Genomic DNA, 19,213 nt, shown 5'->3' with positions numbered 1-19,213 from the left:
AGGACGCATTGATCCCATCCTAATAAGTCCTAACTCGAGATAAGATTAATCCCTGCGTTTCAAGAAATCGGCTGCAGTTCCTTTAATAACCACGCCTTCAATGTGGGGGGGGGGGGACTTTTCTTTTATGAACGAGGTCGATCTAGAGGAATGAAGATGGGATGAAAAGATGAAGAAAAGGGAACAAGGTGATTACGATGACAGCATCAAGGGGAAGGGAAGTAAAAGGTGAATAGGGCAAGGCGGCAGTCCCGGGAAGAAATTGGCGGGAAGGGAGAGGGGAAAGAAAGCCAGAGAGTTATGACAAGGATGCTGACGAGAGGAATCTGTTGATAATTGGAAAGAAAATACAGTCGACTCCCGTTATCACGAGCTCGCATGTTGCGAGGTTCCGGTTAATACAAGTTTTGTTTTGCCGGTGTCGCATGCAATTATGTCCTCTATGCAATACTATCCGGAGGACAGTATTGTATATGCAATTCTGTCCGGACGGTTTTGCATATTATGCACTCGTGTCCGCCCGGACGCTGCTGCATAATGCATTTGTGTCCGCCCGGACACATTTTCAAATGCAGTTGTGTCCGCCCCCGTAAAAAACCGTCCTTGCAGTAAATTAAACGCCCTTGGTCGAAGGAACACGTTCGCCCTTTTTTTTACAAGCTAAGTGCATGTCATTATCATAAAATACGTGAATATTCATGCTGCATATTCATTTATGTAGGCTCAGTGCATGCGCGCGCACACATTCATGTACAGTCATGATTACATACGCAAAAGTGTCCGGAGCAGACAGTATTGCATGGCGGACACAATTGCATCAGACACCGGTCCCGAATTACCGTGCGCATTTCAGTGCATTTAGAAATGGAGTACACGGCGAACACGGTAGTACATGTAGCTTGACTTGATTCCAGTCCTATTTTCGTACGAGAGGTCCCTTAGCATATCCGCCGTCAAAATGTAGCTTGTGGTCCCGAGATTCGGCGCGCGGCACAGGTTGGGGTAATTTTCTAATGTTTGGCGATGTGACTGAAAATAAAAGGACTCTCATAGGATTGGGACTTGAGTCAAGTCTATTCTGGGTAGTAGCGAAAACACGGTTACAACGAGGTAATTTGGACGGTCGTTACGAAAAAACCCATACTTTCAACCCTTTTGTAACAACTCTAAAAAAAACACCAAGGAAATACCATTAACAGCGTCATTACATGTATAGAAATAGGAGAACCGCAAAAAAGAATCTTATATAATGGGTTGTTTTATTTCAGACAATCTTGCAATCGTTGACTTCTAAATTAAATTAGCCCGTCTCAAAAATATGTTAAAGGCAGTGGACACTATTGGTAATTGTCAAAGACTAGCCTTCACAGTTGGTGTATCTCAACATATGCATAAAACCTGTGAACATTTGAGCTCAATCGGTCATCGAACTTGCGAGATAATAATGAAAGAAAAAAAACACCCTTGTCACACGTAGTTGTGTGCGTTTAGACCTCAAGTTCTAAATCTGAGGTCTCGAAATCAAACTCGTGGAAAATCACTTCTCTCTCGAAAACTATGGCACTTCAGAGGGAGCCGTTTCTCACAATGTTTTATACCATCAACATCTCCCCATTACTCGTCACCAAGAAAGGTTTTATGCTAATAATTATTTTGAGTAATTACCAACAGTGTCCACTGCCTTTAAAACAATCACGCATGCGTACAGATACTGTGATGAGACATTTACATATTTCATGACAAGGCCTATTGCTTTTGCTCTCATGAGAAATAATCATAAACATTTCATTATTAATTAGTTTTTATAGATGTATCTTTTTCTGTTTCTATGAAATACAAATATCAAAATATACAAAAGCGTAAAATTCGAACACACAGTTTAATTTGTCAAATTTTGTGGTCATATAAAACTATAAACCCTATTAACTTTTTACAGTATGTTACAACACAAGTTTTTATTAAAAGGAGTTACAAGTACATCACTGTTTTCAGGAGAGTAAATTCACTGTTCACTGAAAACAGCAGTGGTTGGCATCCTTATTCTAGTAAGCATATTTTGGTTGTGCTAAGCTACCATTTGAGCTTAAAGCAGCTCAATGAAATTGGGCCATGTATAGTCTTGAAGTCAAGACCGTAATTGTTAAGCGCGGTGTAGAGCTGCCACGTGCTACCTACGACCGTTGCATGTGCATAATCGCACTGTGACTGTTGTATGAACGGCAGACAAATAGGCAGAGCCTAACGACTTGTCATCAAGTCTAGGCCATGTATTGAACAATGGGACATATACCCCACCGCTGAAAAGAAACCAGGGGCGGATTTCACAGAGAGTTAAGACTAGTCTCATTACAGAGATTTAAGACTAGCCAAAAGGTTCTCCTATCCTTAGTCCTTTGTAAAATCGACCCCTGATGAGCTGCCAACATTTGCATCTTGAAATCAGGGAGATATTTAAAAGTTTCCATGATCATGGAGATTTTCAAATATGTTCATTAGAAAATGGAACTGTAGACTTTATTTTCAGGGAACTTTCTGCAGAATCAGGTCGAGTTTGTAGCTCTGGGAAACGTGCATGCGCCACCCACAACTCCCAAACAATGGTCCAGTAGAAATTAAAAAATTCCTCATAGGGTGCCCTTTACCAAGGAGAAAATGCCTTGGTGCCCTCGCCCTTTCAAAAACTAAGCTTACAGGCCTGCAATGCTACACAATCTACAGATTTAACTCATTACTGGTGCTTTTTGCATTCTCTCCCATCCATTTGGGGTTTGGTTATGTTGTCTTTGCTTATTGTTTTGTTTTTGTCTATGGCTGTTCCCCACAAGCATCGTCATATAGACGATGTGACCTGTGACATGTTTACAAAAGAGTCACAGAGCCTGGACTTTCTGCAGGCATGATTTGTACACAGCTCAATGGAAGAAAACATAAAATCTTATATTTTATGGAGATTGCACTGTCCAATTCTTATCAACTTTTGATATGATGACCCGGGGCACATCTCATAACTTGACCAGCTTTTACTTTCATAACTCTTGGTTGTATGTGGAAATTATGACACAAAATGTAAACTTTCCCATAGGACCATTGTAGTATCTTGCCTGCCAGAATACTGAAAAAATGTACAAGGTCACACTGAACAGCCTTCTAAACTCACAACTTATACGTTTTTGTTCAGTATAATTATCGTTGGTCATGTTTACTCTTTGCTTGTATGCTACTTCATTTATGTCCACATGATTTTGTCTTTTCTTATTGTACGGAATTGTAAATATAAGTTAAATTGAATTGAATTGATAGACAGTCCTTTGACCCCACCCAGCCAAAACTCCGACGTCATGCAGGGGATCTATTATCCTGAGACAGAGATTAGTCACATACAACAATCACAACCAGACTTTGTTTTGTGTCAGACGATGAGATAACATCTTGCACAAACAAAAATGCAAATGTTTTCAAGGTTTAAATACAAAAACATAACTAAATTGCTGTTGCTGAAGGGAAGTGTATTTTGCATTAATATGTAAGCAGTGTTGTATAGTCAACACCAGGCAGTCCGAGACCATGTTGCGTGCTCGAGACAGACCACGGAAAGTCTCGACAAAGACCAGTCTCGACGGCAAAATGCAGGCCCTACATAATAGAAATTGTAAATATTTGTGAAGACAATGTATACTACTTACAATTTGCAATGCATTATTTGAAAACTCGGTTGTTGCAAAGTTGCAAATGAAAACAACTAATTAGGGAATAAGATAAGATATAGGCCTAAGTGCTTACCAACGAAAATGGATTGTGGTAAAAAAGTTTTAAATAGCCATGACATTTTAAACCCTTTACTTGTTGTAAGGTTGGTTACAAGTGCCGCTCACACTCCATCTTCAAGCTCCACAATGACTAGACTTGGCACATTAATTGCCATTTTTAAAAACTCTAGTAAAACACAAATGCCATTGGTCAGAATCAATTGGGATGTACGGGTTTAATGTTCACTAATAAGATGTATTTATCTGTACTTTAATGATATGTTTCTGGGGGAGGAAAATAGAAAACTGGAATAAGGTGCATTGCATTCTGGTCGCTCGCCCATTTCAGTTGCGATACTTTTGACACCCGAAGCAATATGAATCGTCCCAAAAGTGGAGCCTTGAATTCGTCTGAAAGAGCAGCCCCAGATGGAGCTTTCTGTCTTACAAGAAGCAACTTCCTGAAGAAACAGTCCAGTGACACAGAGTTAATTTGCAGAACAGACATGACAAAGTCCAGATTGTCCAAGAAAAAAAAGAGAAAAAAAATCAAGTAAAAAGAAAAAGTTATAAAGAACAACCTCTGAGTTCCTGGGTCATCAAGTCCTCTTCCTTTTCCACAGATGAATAAAAGGTCATTCTGCTCTAGGGGACAGGCAGGATTCCTCTCTTAACAACTCTTCAAGATGTTTGATTGGAAAGATTGAACTCTAACAGCCACTTATTCCTTCATTTCCAATTTCCCTGATACATCCAGGTCAGTGACCGTGTTGGTTCTTGACTAGCTGTACTTTCAATTAACAAACTATCAGGGCCCAATTTCAGAAAGCCTGTACAAGCATAAAAACTTGCTTAGCACAAATAACATTTGCTTACCATAAATAGATTACCAGCCAAAACACCATACAGTAACTGTTGCTGCGACTGGTACCATGGTAATTTTCTGCGTAATTTTCTGCTAAGCAGAATTTCCTTCCCACTGAAATATGTATTACTTCAAATTGTTCTGCTATTTTTTTCAACAAGGTTTAAGGGCAAAGTTAACTACTGAGAGCGGTGAAATTTTACACCATTTTATTGCGAGGTGAGAGACTTTCCCCCTTTCATAAGGGCTCTATCTATTGGAAAATGTGTGCATTACAAAACTCAGTTTGACCTTTGAGCCTCTATTTACTGGAGTTTTAAAACAACCTAGGATTCAAATGAGAGAGATTAAATTATTACCTATCGGTAATTCTTCTGCAAGAAGTACCATAATATAGCGCATTTTACAATAACCGTATCAATGCGCTTTACATTATTGTGGCTATCAACGGTGGTCATTGGACTATCAACGTTCCTTTTATTCTTTCTCAGCTCCCTCGGGAGTATGCAACCTGGGTTGCCAGACTGCTCAGAAGGCTTTTACAAACACAATGTCAACCTTTACCCTTGCAGGCAGTCGAGCAGGTACCCGTTTATACCTCTAAGTAAAGAGAAGCCACTAGAGTAAAAGCATCTTGCTCAAGTACACACGCATCACCAACAGGATTCGAACCACTCCGATGACTTTACCACCAGAACTTGAATTTGATGCTCGACCATGACACCCTGCCATCCATCCACTCCAGTGAAAAGACCTCACAAATCAAAACATCCGAGAGTGAACCACTGTTTGTTTTGATTTCACGTCAACTACTTCCTGTCCACATGGAAACACTTTTTGTACAAAAACTGACATGGACAACAAAACGTCTCCCTACCATGATCATACCTCGTCTAGACTGTTGCTGAAAGTCCCAACTCAAACCGTCTTTCTGATAGTATTTTGCCGGAGTCGATACAAGCATACACCCATTCCGGCGATACAAGGTGGAACTTGCGCTGCCTTTCTCTCATCAGTAACTTGTAGGAAGGAAGACGGGTTTTGTCTCTGTAAAACGAGAAGTAGACATTATTTCAGTGTGGTAGTAATTGCTTAAGGAAAATACTTTAACAACTTAATGTTAAGGTTTATTAAAGCACATTGAGACGTTATTGTGAAATGCGCTTTATAAGAACTAGTTATTATTATGATTATTATTTGTAATATTGTGAAATCTGTATAATGTTTACAAATAAGTGCAAAAACACGGTCTCTCTATTGGTGTAGGCCTATTAATTGGGTTAATATAACATGGTTTTTGGCAAATGAATAAAGAGTAAGAGATTCCTGCAAAATAATTGTTGGCTTCAGACAGGCACCGCTGAACAAAGATCTTCATCCAATAGGGAAACTGCCATCATAGGGCTAGATAGCTTATAATAATTGGGGGGAGGGGCTAATCATCCTTACTCGCAGCTAAGAGCTGAATTGCTAAGGACGCGGCTACAACGTGTTCGAGAAGCAGGCATGCAAGGGCGCCTTTGGCTGCCAGCCACATCAACCCATTATGACCACGGAGCACAGCCAAGATCGAAAGTGTTTGATTTTTCCCGAGGGAGGAAAACCGGATGTTCTGGAAAACCCTCATGGCACAGCAGAGAACCAACGCACAAGTCAACTCACATATGAGCCCCAACCGGGAATCGAAACCGGGGTCACCTTGGTGAGAGGTGAGCGCTTTACGCACTCACCAACCATGCCACCATGGTTGGTAAAGCCCCAGCAGATTAATCCGGAGGCCGATGATTCAAGTCTTGCACTTGTAAATCTTTCTTTTTTTCAACCCCAAACTTTTTTTCTGGATGCAAACTTTCTACATATAATACCCAGAGCATGCATAATTTGTCACAAGATTAAAATACAACTTTAAAAAAAGAAGTTGAAACAAATCTTTGTAATAGTGTTCAGAATTCAAGGTCAAATGTTCAGAATTCAAGGTCACTTGATCTTTTCTAGAGTTTACTTTCGTAGTTCATTTAACACCACGTTTCATGTGATCTTTCACACTTTGTTTTTTTCACAAGTTATTCTGAGCATGCATGTGGTTATTCAAGTAATGTTTGCTGTCAAGATTACAGCATAACAAAGCCTCGATCCAGTACACCAAGAAAAAGTGACTTTGAAAAAGATCTTTGGAATCAAATGTCCAGAGTTCTAGAACACTTAATCTTTTCAAGAGTTTGCTTTGTGGTTCATGTAATATTCTGTTTCATACTGCTCATTTTACACTTTCTGTTTCCTTCATGTTAATTGAAATTGTAGGTCTGTAGTGTAAGCTTAGACACTTAAACCATAACTGCTCTATCCTTTCAGATTGGACATAAAGCAGTAGTTCCTCTTGTTGTGAGACTCATGTTACGAAAAATGGAAGACTTTGGAACGATAGGTGACAGCAGACTTACCAGGTAAATTTCCATTGTTTACGTAGTTCTGAGCATGCGCACATTACCAAGAACAATGAATTTTACCTGGTAAGTCTGCTGCCACCAAGCGTCTCAAAAGTCTCCTATTAGAACACTTTAGTACAGAACCATGTAGCATCAATGCAATTTTGACCTTCGCTTAACGAGGCCCGATAACAAGACAGAAATAAAATGTTCAGAATTTTTGTCCAGTTTTCCAACTTGATTTTGCTTAAAAAAAAAATTGCATTTTAACCTTGCTGTGCGAAAAAGGACCTCACCTTCGGCTTGGTCCTTGTTCACACGGTCAAACCCTGCCGCTTTGAAACGGCTGTTTAAGACCTCCTATTAGTGAAGTCTCTGGAATGCATTTTACATAAATTATTTTTGTAAATGAATTATGAAATCTTACATTCTATCCAACACTACGTGTGTGACATCTTCGTCCATCTTGGTCGAGATGGTTGCACCATAGAAGCGTAGCTCCAAGGTGACCAAGTCCAGACTGCAGTCTTTGATATGCTACAAAGAGAGAACATGATGATAACTCATTACAATTAACAGAGGATCATTAATCATTGATACAGGCTTGGAATTTCATCTTTGAGAGGGCAAGGCCATTCTCATTTTGAAAAGGGCACTTTCATTAGAAAGTCTATAGACAACTTTTAATTAGGCCAGAGGCCAAGACCAGGGCAAGCGGCCATGGTCGCCATGAATTTTCAGGCCTTTTGATACCCGAGTTTGGTGTATTAAAAAAGGGTTCACCCAAAATGTATCTTGCCTCGCATAAAAAATAACACATAATTTTCTTAATGATAAATGTTGCTCTAATAAGGAGAATAAGCATTGGTACAAAATTTACAACAATAAATCCTTTTAAAGCCATTGGACCCTTTCGGTACAGAAAAAAAAAAAAAGTTCACAGATTTACAAATAATTTACAGGGTTTACAGAAGGTAATGGTGAAAGACTTCTCTTGAAATATTAGTCCATGAAATGCTTTACTTTTTGAGAAAACGGTAAAACAATATAAATTCTCGTTAACGAGAATTACGGATTTGTTATAAACACATGTCATGACACGGCGAAACACGCGAAAACAGGAGTGGGTTTTCCCGTTATTTTCTCCCGACTCCGATGTCCGATTGAGCCTAAATTTCCACAGGATTGTTATTTTATATATAAGTTGTGATACACAAAGTGTGGGACTTGGACAATACTGTTTACCGAAAGTGTATAATGGCTTTAAACTATTTTCGTTTTCTTCTAATATTTCTGATTATACTATAATGTTAGCATACAGCTGATCAACAGGGGTCCAATTTCATAAAGCTGTTTAGCAGAAGATACTGCTTAAAGAAATTCTTTGCTAAGCAAAAACAAATAGTGGGGCACCAGTCGCAACAATGTAATCTTGATAGAATATTGGCTGGTAACCCGTTTCTTGCTAAGCAAGATTTTCTTGTGCTTACACATGCTAAATAATGGGCCCTGGTTCCAAGTTCAAAAAGCATGTAAGCACAATGAATTGCTAAGCACAGGAAAGTATTGCTTAACATAAACAGGTAACCAGCAAATAATCCATCAACTTAACATTCTTGCAACTTGTGCTCCATGAAGTGTTTTACTTAGCAAAGAAACTTAGCTGACTCATTAAAGGGTCCTGGTACTTTTTTCTAACACAAAACACATTGTCCACAGATTTACATATAAACAAAAATTATTTTGTGACTTGTGTTTTACTCATTTCTCAAAAACTACAGTACCCCGGTAGGTGATATTTTCAGGGAAGCTTTCTACTATCATTATCTTCAAACTGTGTAAGTTTAATGTACATCTGTGGACATTTTGAAAAAATACCCGAATCCTTTAAAGACACTGGACACTATTGGTAATTGTCAAAGACCAGTCTTCTCACTTGGTGTATCTCAACATATGCATAAATCAACAAACCAGCTCAATTGGTCGTTGAAGTTGCCAGATAATAATGAAAGAAAAAACACCCTTGTCACACGAAGTTGTGTGCTTTTAGATGGTTGATTTTGAGACCTCAAATTCAAAATCCGAGGTCTTGAAATCAAATTCGTGGAAAATTACTTCTTTCTCGAAAACTATGTCACTTTAGAGGGAGCCGTTTCTCACAATATTTTATACTATCAACCTCTTTCCATTACTTGTTTCCAAGTAAGGTTTTATGCTAATAATTAATTTGAGTAATTACCAATAGTGTCCACTGCCTTTAAGCAGTATTTTTTGCTAAAGAGCTTTATGTAATTTGGCCCTTACTGTTACTTGCGTACTTACAGTTGACTCATCACCAATGACCAGACACGAATCCATGTAGACCTTGCACAACCTGAAGAGCCCTAGAGGGGATTCCCCTGGGAAGTACTGCTGCTCTAGCTCGGCTATGGATTCATTTCCTAACGAGGGGTAGGTGCCCTGTGTCAAGGTGATAAAACACACGTAGGTAAAAGAAGAAAAACTCTGGTTTGTGGGACGTTCTCCACAAGGGGTCATCCTTTAACTGATTTTGAACAAGTTTTACGAAGAGGCTTGGAAAAATCTTCCGGGGATTGGATGGTCAAGGTCACATTTATTGAATCTGGAAAATATAGTTTTTTTAATTAAAACCTTTCCCTGGTTTAGACAGCTCCAAACTTCAGTAAGTCTGACAAGTCCACACATACGTAAAGAAGACTGTCGTTTGTGGGACGCTCTCCACTAGAACCAGGAGGTTCCTCCAGCAGGACTGTAAGTTTTTATTTTAGCAAGAGGCTCAACAACAAAAAAAGCTTCTGGGGAAGCTAAAGTTCCCATCTATTGGATCTTGAAAGAATCATCACAAAACACATACGCCTTTGAATGTTAAACAGAGAAAGTGCGTCATACAAATGCCGTCTTACTATTATTATAATATGTCAAGAATTCGGTGGTTTGTGGGACGGTCTCCACATGTAGAGTCATCCTTTGACGTGACTCTGAATAAGTTTTATTTGCAGGAAAAGGTGTGGAAAAAGCTTCTGTTGAAGGTAAAGTTTAAATCTTTTGGGTCTGGACAGTATAATTTTAAAAGTCAAATTCAGACAGACAGCTACTAGCAGGACCAATATCTCAGTAAGTCTGACAAGTTCACACATACGTCAAGAAGACTGTGGTTTGTGGGATGTTCTCCACAACGGTCATCCTTTAATGTGATTATGAATAAGTTTTAATTTTAGCATGGGGGCAGGAAGAGGTATGGGAAAAGCATCAGGGGAGAGTAAAGTTCCCACACATCTATTGGATCTGGAAAGTATCACTTTTTTATCAAACCTTTCCCTAGTTCAGACAGCTACGTGGAAGACAAAACATCAGTGAGTCTGATGACAAGTTCAAAACATTTTTTTCAGCAGCCTCAAAATATTTGAGGTCAATGGACCCAAATGATTAAGTTTTATTTTTGTAAGAGGGGACAGGAGAGGTTCAAAAAAAGCATATGGGGAAGGGAACGTTAACATCTATTGGATCTGGACAGTATCCATCAAACAAAACTTTCTATGGTCCAGGTAGCTACTTGCAGGACCAAACTCAAGTGGGTCTGATGACAAGCTCACACATTTTTTTCAGCAGCCACAAAATCGTTGAGGTCATAAAACCTTTCCCTGGTTCAAACTAAGCTTGGGCGATATCGATTTATTTTATTCACGATATACCGCCGAATATATTTTGCGATATTCGATATAATCGCGATTAATTAAATTTGACATCATCCGTCTTCAAACTCCCAGTAAAAAGTGTAGAAGAGACAGTCATAGCATAAGAGAGGTGTTCTAATGACCTATTCTTCTGGTTTTACTCCAAACCTATGGGGTGCAAGATGTCTCAGCTAGGAAATACATCGCGATATTGCGATACTTAATCGATATCGGATATATCGCGAGATATCGCGGTATATCGATATTTCGATTAAAACCAAAGCGTTTCCAAATTAGTAATCGCGATATTCGATAATATCGTTATATCGCCCAAGCTTAGTTCAAACAGCTTCTTGCAGGACCAAACTTCAGTAAGTGTGACAATTTCACACATTTCTTAGCAGCCGCAAAACCGTTTAGGTCAAAATTTCCTGAGAAAATTTCTAAAATATTTGTGCAACTACCACAAAAATTAGAATCCAAATTTTGTCAAGAGCAAAACATGTCTTCTTACCTCCTTTCCAACTTTCTCAAATATTTCCTTGAGTTTGTCAGTGTCTACATCCTCAGTGTAGCTATCGCCATGACGATCATACAGCAAAGAGAACTGGACTTTGGTCTCCGGGGAGACGTGGATCATGTGACTTGGTAACCATGGAAGGCACTTCTGTGCATCCTGTGAGAAAAGTCAGGAACAAACAAAATGTTTCAATGGAATATCTTTGAAATTCACCTGACATGATTAATATGGGCCAATTGACAATGTAATGTATGTCTGAAAAATGACACTAAAACTTTCAAATTTTGTAAGGAACTATATTGTGGTTTAAATTATAATTGCTTTGTTTTTCTTTTCTTCTTCTTTTAAAGGCAGTGGACACTATTGGTAATTACTCAAAATAATTATTAGCACAAAAACTCACTTGGAAACGAGTAATGAGGAGAGGTTGATAGTATAAAACATTGTGAGAAATGGCTCTCTCTGAAGTGGCGTAATTTTGGAGAAAGAAGTAATTTTCCACAAATTTGATTTCGAGACCTCAGAATTAGATTTTGCGGTCCCGAAATCAAGCATCTGAAAGCACACATCTTCGTGTGACAAGGGTGTTTTTCATTTCATTATTATCTCGCAACTTCGGCGACCAATTGAGCTCAAATTTTCACAGGTTTGTAATTTTATGCATATGTTGAGATACACCAAGTGAGAAGACTGGTCTTTAACAATTACCAATAGTGTCCAGTGTCTTTAAGTTGTGGTTGCCCCGCCTTTTCTTTTTTTAAGAAGACGCACTCTGTATCAAGAAAACTCACCAAACACTTTAACAGCCAGTCCGTACTGACAACATCATAGATGTCAGAGCTACAAAAAGGTATACAAACTTGTTGTTAATAAAAATAATTAAAAGAAACAATTAAAGATAATTTTTAACGATGGACATCAGTCACAATAAGATGTGTCCTATAAAGGGACATAAAGGAGTTTCATGAAATTAAGCCTAAGAAAGTGAGACGACAAAGAAAATTAATAACTACAAGTTGTCTTAAAAACTTGGAAAAATCTCAAAATAATTAATTGACCACCCAAATAAGGCACATAAATTGAAACATACATCATCTACATGTATATGTAAAATAAATAATAAGACCTTGTAAAAAAATAACAAATAATTTCATAATTACATATACCAAAAGCTGACAGTTTAAAAATTAGACAAATAAATGTACAATTTTACATTTCATACACAGAAAAAGAATCACAAATTGGATACACAGCGTTCTCAGTTACAGTGATTTTCTGGTTACAGCACCAGAGGACCAATCAAAATGATCTCCAGTGGTCCGGCTGGCTTGTTCAATATTAAAAAGCGTCCCTGTTCAATATGAAATAAGGACAAGTGAAAAAGCTAGCACTAGCAAAATAGCAAGTTAACATGTTTCTGCTGGCTAGTCACTGACAAAAGTAGACTTGATTCAAGTCCCATTCTCGTGTGAGAGGTCCCTAACATACATTTACATACCAGGCGACTGCAACATCGTCAAGTCCCTGTCCCACATGCGGAACAGGTTTTGGAATGCAGAGCATCACAAAACAGTTTATCTTCAAGTACGCGCTAATCCTCCAATCAGATTGGCAGAATGGAGTGGTGATAAAAACCTATATTGCACGGCTAATATCACTAACATGCGTATTGTGTGTTCTATGTCACGCGCCAAGTTTGCTTGAAGATAAATACGTTATCACATGGGCGCTCATGGAAATACTAAAAATTTAGCGCCTCTGCGTCCCATGTCCAACTCGGCCGAAGCCTTCGGCCTTGTTGGATATGGGACTCAGAAGCGCTATATTTTTCCGTATTCCGTATTGTGTGATAATATTGGGACTTGAGTCAAGTCTACTGACAAAATAAAGGACAATCCCTGTAACTGTCATGCAAAATGATGAAAGAAATATTGCTGCACCACCCAAAAAAAACTGTGTTAATGGTATAACTAACATTAGCACATTGTGACCCAAAAAGGTCGAATCGCATGAAAATTTACTAGATAAACACATCAAAACCTAAGTAGACAACAATCAAACAACAATAATTATAAATCAGAAAACAACCTGGACAAATGAAAAGAACATCAATAAGGAAATTATACACATTGCAAATACATGTAGATTTGTCTGCCTCAAATCTGTAAAAAAAATTAAAGACAGCAAGCAAAATATTACTTGATCAAAAAGTGGGGGAATAGTACATGTGTGAAAACCAGTAGTCAGAGTGGGAGAAAATGACACATATTACTTGGTCACCAAACCCTCGTCTGGCAGGAGGGAGGAGATCATTGTAGAATTCTCAAACGGCAAGCCCTTCAGCAAACCTGCATCTGGATCAATATTCTCAATGCTTTAGACTTTTGACATTTCAATTGAATATTTACAGTCCAAACAATATTAAATCAATACATAAAACTTAAAATGATAATTGAATAACACAGTAACATACAAGACAATTCACAACAAAATTAGAGCCAAACGAGAAGAGAAGACAATGAATACATTTCAGTTTAAGATGTGGGAGGGGAAAACCCCAGAGAATTATTTCCAGGGAAAACCGCCCAGTAGAACAGGAAGTGAAAATCCCATCCACACAGTGCCCCGGTGGGATTCAAATCGGGGTCCCAGAGGCGGAAGGCGAGGCAAAACACCACTATGCCAACCAGACCAGTGAGCCTGTGACACATACAGAGAACAAGATGCTTTACCTGATAATGTTTCTGACTTTAAGATTGATCTTGTTGGCCAAGACACAGAATGTTTCACCGCCAGGGTTCTGCGCCACCTGTCCTCCGTACTCAACAATCTTCTTCTCCAAGTCAGCCTTAGAGTGGCTAGTGGGATTGTTGACGATACAGAACTCACGATCTGCAAACATCTCAGATACCTAGGAGGGGGGGGGGGATTAAGACAGAAGAGCTCAGCTATGCATGCTGCTGTTGTTTTGTGGAAGATAGTATTACAAGTAATAATAGTGATGACAATGGTAGCTTAGAAGGTGTTGGAAAAGATCCAAAGTACCCAGATCTGGCTAGGGAACTTTGGCAAGATTTGGCAGGCGACAGCAAAAGTAGTACCCATGGTGGTTGGAGAGCTTGGAACCATATAAGCACTAGGGAATTATCTAGATGATATAGCGACAAATGTGAAGTTAGATCTGTTACAGAAGGCGGCGCTTTGAGATCTAAGGCTACTGGACGTAGCCAGACTCAAGGAAAACCACTAGGCTAACCAGGGTGCAATTTCAGAAAGCCTGTAAGCACAAAAAACTTTTGCTTAGCAAAAGAAGGTTACCAGCAAGAATACCATACAGTTACTATTGCTGAGACTGGTACCCAAGTCATTTCTTGCTCAGCCAAGAAATTTGCTAAGCAGAATTTTCTGCCCTACAAACAGCTTTATGAAACTGGGCCCTGATGAAATTACTCAGTAAGGCCATGTCTGGAAAGGTGACTCCGGTTACAACTACGGCTAGATTTGCCTATTTATAAACACTTATAGATGCACTGATCTATGTAGCTGTAGCTGTAGCAGAAGTTGCCATTTCGGACACAGCCTAAGTGTCCTTCTACTAAACATATTAGAAAGTTCACCATTGAAGAGAGAATGAAAGGAAAAAGCATCTACCGGTACCTTTGTGACCTCTGACACATCAGCTGCCATGAAGCGAGCAGCTACTCCCACTGGCTTGGCGATCCTAGAAGATGCCTTCTTCTTCTTACTTGGGACTTCATCTTCAACGCCCATCCCAGCATGCCTTGTTGCTAACTTCCCCTCCGAAGACTTCAGAAATAAGAATAAACTATTAATAACAGTAGTCAACTTGCGGGTACAACCATGTTATAAATCTCTTTTAAGGAGTGTTGGCTCTGAAAAAGCCGATTTGATCTCAACATTTCGAACAGTGTACTGCTCTTCTTAAAACAAACCGTACTGTTCTTCTTAAAAAAAACCATATTACCACGATTTTCTAAATTTTGGCTGTAACAACTGAAATCAGCTCAGTATTAAGGTTTTCAAGAAAAAGTTTTCGAATGCAATTTCATTTACAAGGGAAAAAAAAAAAAAAGTTCCAGAACGAAACTTCGAAACAAATGGCCGATTAAAACCTTGCAGGGTCGAGGCCATGTGATAAAGGACCTTTCCTTTGGCTCGGCCCATTATCGCATGGCCACGATCCTGTCAGTTTTAACTAACCGTTTAAGACCATGCTGCCTACTCTTTTGTTCTTACTAGTCATTGGTTCCATATGGTTCCAGTTACTGACCTGTCTGAGGTTGTCCAGTTCCTCTGTTGTCATGCACTGATGCCATTCTTTATCCTCTCGGACCTTCTCAACCCGCGGGAAACGAAGCGTGCAGCCCGTTGGATAACTAAGGTAAGGAATCCCATCATTTGTCATCAAGTAAAGTAAATGCACAAATACAGTTAGTGACCGGTAATGGTTAAAGGAACGTTACAGAATTGGTAAGAAACAAAAATCGCGAAGATAACAGATTAACATGAAACTTTACACAGTCTAATGATGATGATAGTTGAAATCATCCCTTGAAATATTTCTGTCTGAAATGTCATATTTGATGAGAAATAAATAATCTAACTTCGCGTTTGGAGTTTATCGCTCATAGTGAGCGTTTTATTCATTTTTATTTTGGCATCGATGCAATACAAAATTTAAATAGGTTTTCTCTATTTTCTCGTGACCCAGATGGCCAATCGATCTCAAACTTCTACAAGTTTGTCAGTTCATATATATGGTGGATTACATAAAGTGCCTACACTGCCAGCAACTATTTTGTTAGAAAAAAACAATTCTGTAATGTTCCTTTAACAAATAATACAATTGTATGAAAAACAAATATGTAAGTTATTTGTTTTTAGCATATATGTATGAAATCAGCAGTTTCTTTCTCAAATGCTTAGTGTTATGGACAGTAAAATATTGATACAACCATTAGAAAGCAACGGGAGACTTTTGAGACGCTGGCGGCAGCAGACAACACTGTCATCCTTTGCAAGGCTCTAAGCGTGTGCGCTCAAATGTTCAGAACTTGCGCGTGTAGGTCTGAGCATGCGCACTTCAACTGAAAACTCTGAAAGGGACTGTCTAAAAGTCTCCCATTTATAGAAAAAAACCTTCAAACAATTCTCCTGAAAAAAAATTGTTTTTTTGAAAGTCATACAACTGCATTTAGAAAATTTTGAAAAAGTAAAATAAAACAAAATGAATAAATGGAGACAAAATGGTTACCTGGACGATGAGCTAATTTCTGTGGCTTTCACTTGAAGGATAAAAGAGTTTTCTGGCTTCACGTACATTTCAGGTTTTTCCTGCGAGAAACAACAGCAACTTGTTTATTTTCAAATTTAGCAGTAGTTCAAAGGATGGTTTTGGTCAATGTAATTCTGATTTATAGGCAAAATTAGTATAAAAAAACACCCAAAATACTGTTACAGAAGGCGAGGGTTAGAGATCTTTAGATTATTGACCTTAAAGGGCACTTGGACACTATTAGTAATTAAATTAGCATAAAACCTCACTTGGTAATGAGTAATGGGGAGAGGTTGATAGTATAAAGCATTGTGAGACACGGCTCCCTCTGAAGTAATGTAGTATTCGAGAAAGAAGTAATTTTCCACGATTTTTTCAGGACCTCACATTTAGAATTTGAGGTCTTGAAATCAAGCATCTCAAAGCACACAACTTTCGTGTAACCAGGGTGTTTTTTCTTTCATTATTATCTTGCAACTTCGACGACCAATTTTTCACAGTTTTGTTTTGTTTTATTATACACCAAGTGAGAAGATTAGTCTTGACAATTACCAATAGTGTCCACTGTCTATAAAGTATTTTGTCCATGACATGACTCCCTACTCACTGTGAATGAAGATGGTGTAATATAATTTACCTGTTTCAGCTTCATAATTCATTAAGTTTTTTAGAAAACAGTGAAAATCACGAAGCACTGTCTTCAGAAGAGTCAAGTAAATACTATAAACATGCTAAACTGTTGTGAAACTGTTTTACTAATTTCTCACAAAAAAACCAACACCCCAGCAAGCAGTATTTTAAGGGAAGCTTTCTACCATCATTATCTTCGAACCATCTTAGACATTGTGCTTTGTGTCCTACAAAAAATACCCAAACCCTTCTAACTGGGTTTGGGAAAGGGGGGGGGGGGGTCATGGAGATAGAAAATCACCTTTGTAAATTGTAAGAATGATGGAGGGCGCTCTTTCTTGAAGACTTTCAGATGAGGAAGAAGCCGTTGATTGAAATCGTACAACTCTTTCAATGAGTACCCTGAGCCAACCTTAATCAAGAAGGAAAAACAGCTCAGTTTAACAAATCCTTGTTTACGATCTTAATTTTTTTTTTATACGATAAACAAGTTTCCTTAAAGACGATGTGACCTCTGACGTCACTCAAAAACCATAACATGATTCGTGCGCATACTACCAGGCAAAACCTTTGTGTTTTGGTAGCCAGCTAGAAAGTACACGCAATCTTACCATGACTACGCGCCTTTTTTGCCCGGCGAAACATGACGTGTACAGTGTTTTGTCAACAGAGGGCGGTTTGAATGTAAACATAGGTCACATCGTCTATAAATTGTGTAAACAACAGTTTTCCGGCAAATAAAAACAGAGAAATCACATCCGTGTACATACCTTTGTGAAGGCTATAAAGTTGGTTGGATGTTCACCGGGTACTTTGGATGGTTCGGCAACAGCCAATAGAAAATGAGATACCATCTGTGAGCGGATCTAAACAGTGTTTTAAAGTGAAGAGGAAATTTGTAACGGCTTATATTTTGATTGGATGAGATGAAAGTGACATTAACTTGGAGTAAGCGGTTGATGAATGGATGGTAACATGTGCCCAAATTAATATTCTGAAAAATGTATCATGCAAGAATCATGAGAACAGTTTTGGTGTTCAAGTTTTCTGAGAAAACTTTTGACAAGGTAACCATGTATAAAATTAAGATCAAATTACTTTACAACAGTTTCCATCACAAAACAGGGAACCATCATGACAAGGACTACAAAATCATAGGGTGATTGGCCATTCTATCTATTTCTGCTAGGGTGGATAGTCACTAATTGCAATAGCCCAGCAGATCTCTGAAATCTAAGCCAAAACTCTGAAATTTGATTTTTCTTTTTATTTAAAACTTACCCCTTTGCCAAAGTAACCTCCAACTATTAATAAGTCCAGTTCATCCATCAAATTGTCTACGTATTCTGGTTTGATTTTCAACCATCCACTGCCTGCAAATGGAAACATTTCACATGTCATCTTGCAACTTCGATGACCAATTGAGTCAAAGTTTTCACAGATTTTTTAGTTTATGCACATGTTGGGATACACCAAGTGAAAAAACTGGTCTTTGACAATTACCAATAGTGTCATATGCCTTTTTAAAGGACACTATTGGCAATTGTGATTAAAATGTGATTTTGCACGTTACCTTTTCGCCTGTCTGGCCGGTATGCTGTGTTTGGATTCTTGATCATGATTCCCTCTTCTCTACTATCAATTGCATCATTCAAGGCTGTCACAACGTCTAGTCTATCAGATCAGAAAAAGAAAAATAGCTTTAAGAATTCCATGCTTTTAGTATTAAATTTAATATTTCCCTCCTTCCCCCTCAAAAGACAAAAAAGAGAAAAATATAATTCTTATAACACATTTTACATGTTTTTGATTGAAACTGTAATACCAAACAAGACCTCCGAGGACATCCGGAGGGATAGCTAGCGATTACAATATCCTAAAACGGTCATGAACAATTTGCTCTTGTGCTAACCAAAATCATGATATTTGGTCATTGTAAAAAAGTGCAGTGTTTTATGGCATGTAAGGACTGACATACATGTTCACAAGGTGTAGGGTTTAAAGGAAGATGTTGCCTTGGATCGGTCGAGTTGGT

The 19,213-nt window shown here is 38.4% G+C and overlaps 1 protein-coding gene across 1 annotated transcript in view; it reads right to left on the bottom strand.

The window, feature by feature from the left end:
* Positions 1-1,262: 1,262 nt before the first annotated feature.
* LOC139939642 (DNA ligase 4-like) overlaps positions 1,263-19,213 on the bottom strand; it is a 30,425-nt gene continuing 12,474 nt past the window's right edge. Inside the window, exons 15-27 of the mRNA XM_071935687.1 lie at positions 18,752-18,852; positions 18,460-18,551; positions 17,949-18,044; positions 17,480-17,590; positions 16,528-16,607; positions 15,544-15,649; positions 14,910-15,059; positions 13,985-14,163; positions 12,044-12,092; positions 11,247-11,408; positions 9,360-9,497; positions 7,465-7,574; positions 1,263-5,658 (exon numbers count right to left, since the gene is read on the bottom strand). Of these exons, the coding sequence (XP_071791788.1) occupies positions 5,505-5,658; positions 7,465-7,574; positions 9,360-9,497; positions 11,247-11,408; positions 12,044-12,092; positions 13,985-14,163; positions 14,910-15,059; positions 15,544-15,649; positions 16,528-16,607; positions 17,480-17,590; positions 17,949-18,044; positions 18,460-18,551; positions 18,752-18,852 (1,528 nt within the window). The 3' untranslated portion in view covers positions 1,263-5,504. The remainder of the gene's footprint in view (positions 5,659-7,464; positions 7,575-9,359; positions 9,498-11,246; positions 11,409-12,043; positions 12,093-13,984; positions 14,164-14,909; positions 15,060-15,543; positions 15,650-16,527; positions 16,608-17,479; positions 17,591-17,948; positions 18,045-18,459; positions 18,552-18,751; positions 18,853-19,213) is intronic.

This window comes from Asterias amurensis, chromosome 7 (assembly GCF_032118995.1).
Source record: "Asterias amurensis chromosome 7, ASM3211899v1".
In the NCBI taxonomy this organism is placed as follows: Eukaryota; Metazoa; Echinodermata; class Asteroidea; order Forcipulatida; family Asteriidae; genus Asterias; species Asterias amurensis.
This window is presented reverse-complemented; position numbering and strand designations above follow the sequence as displayed.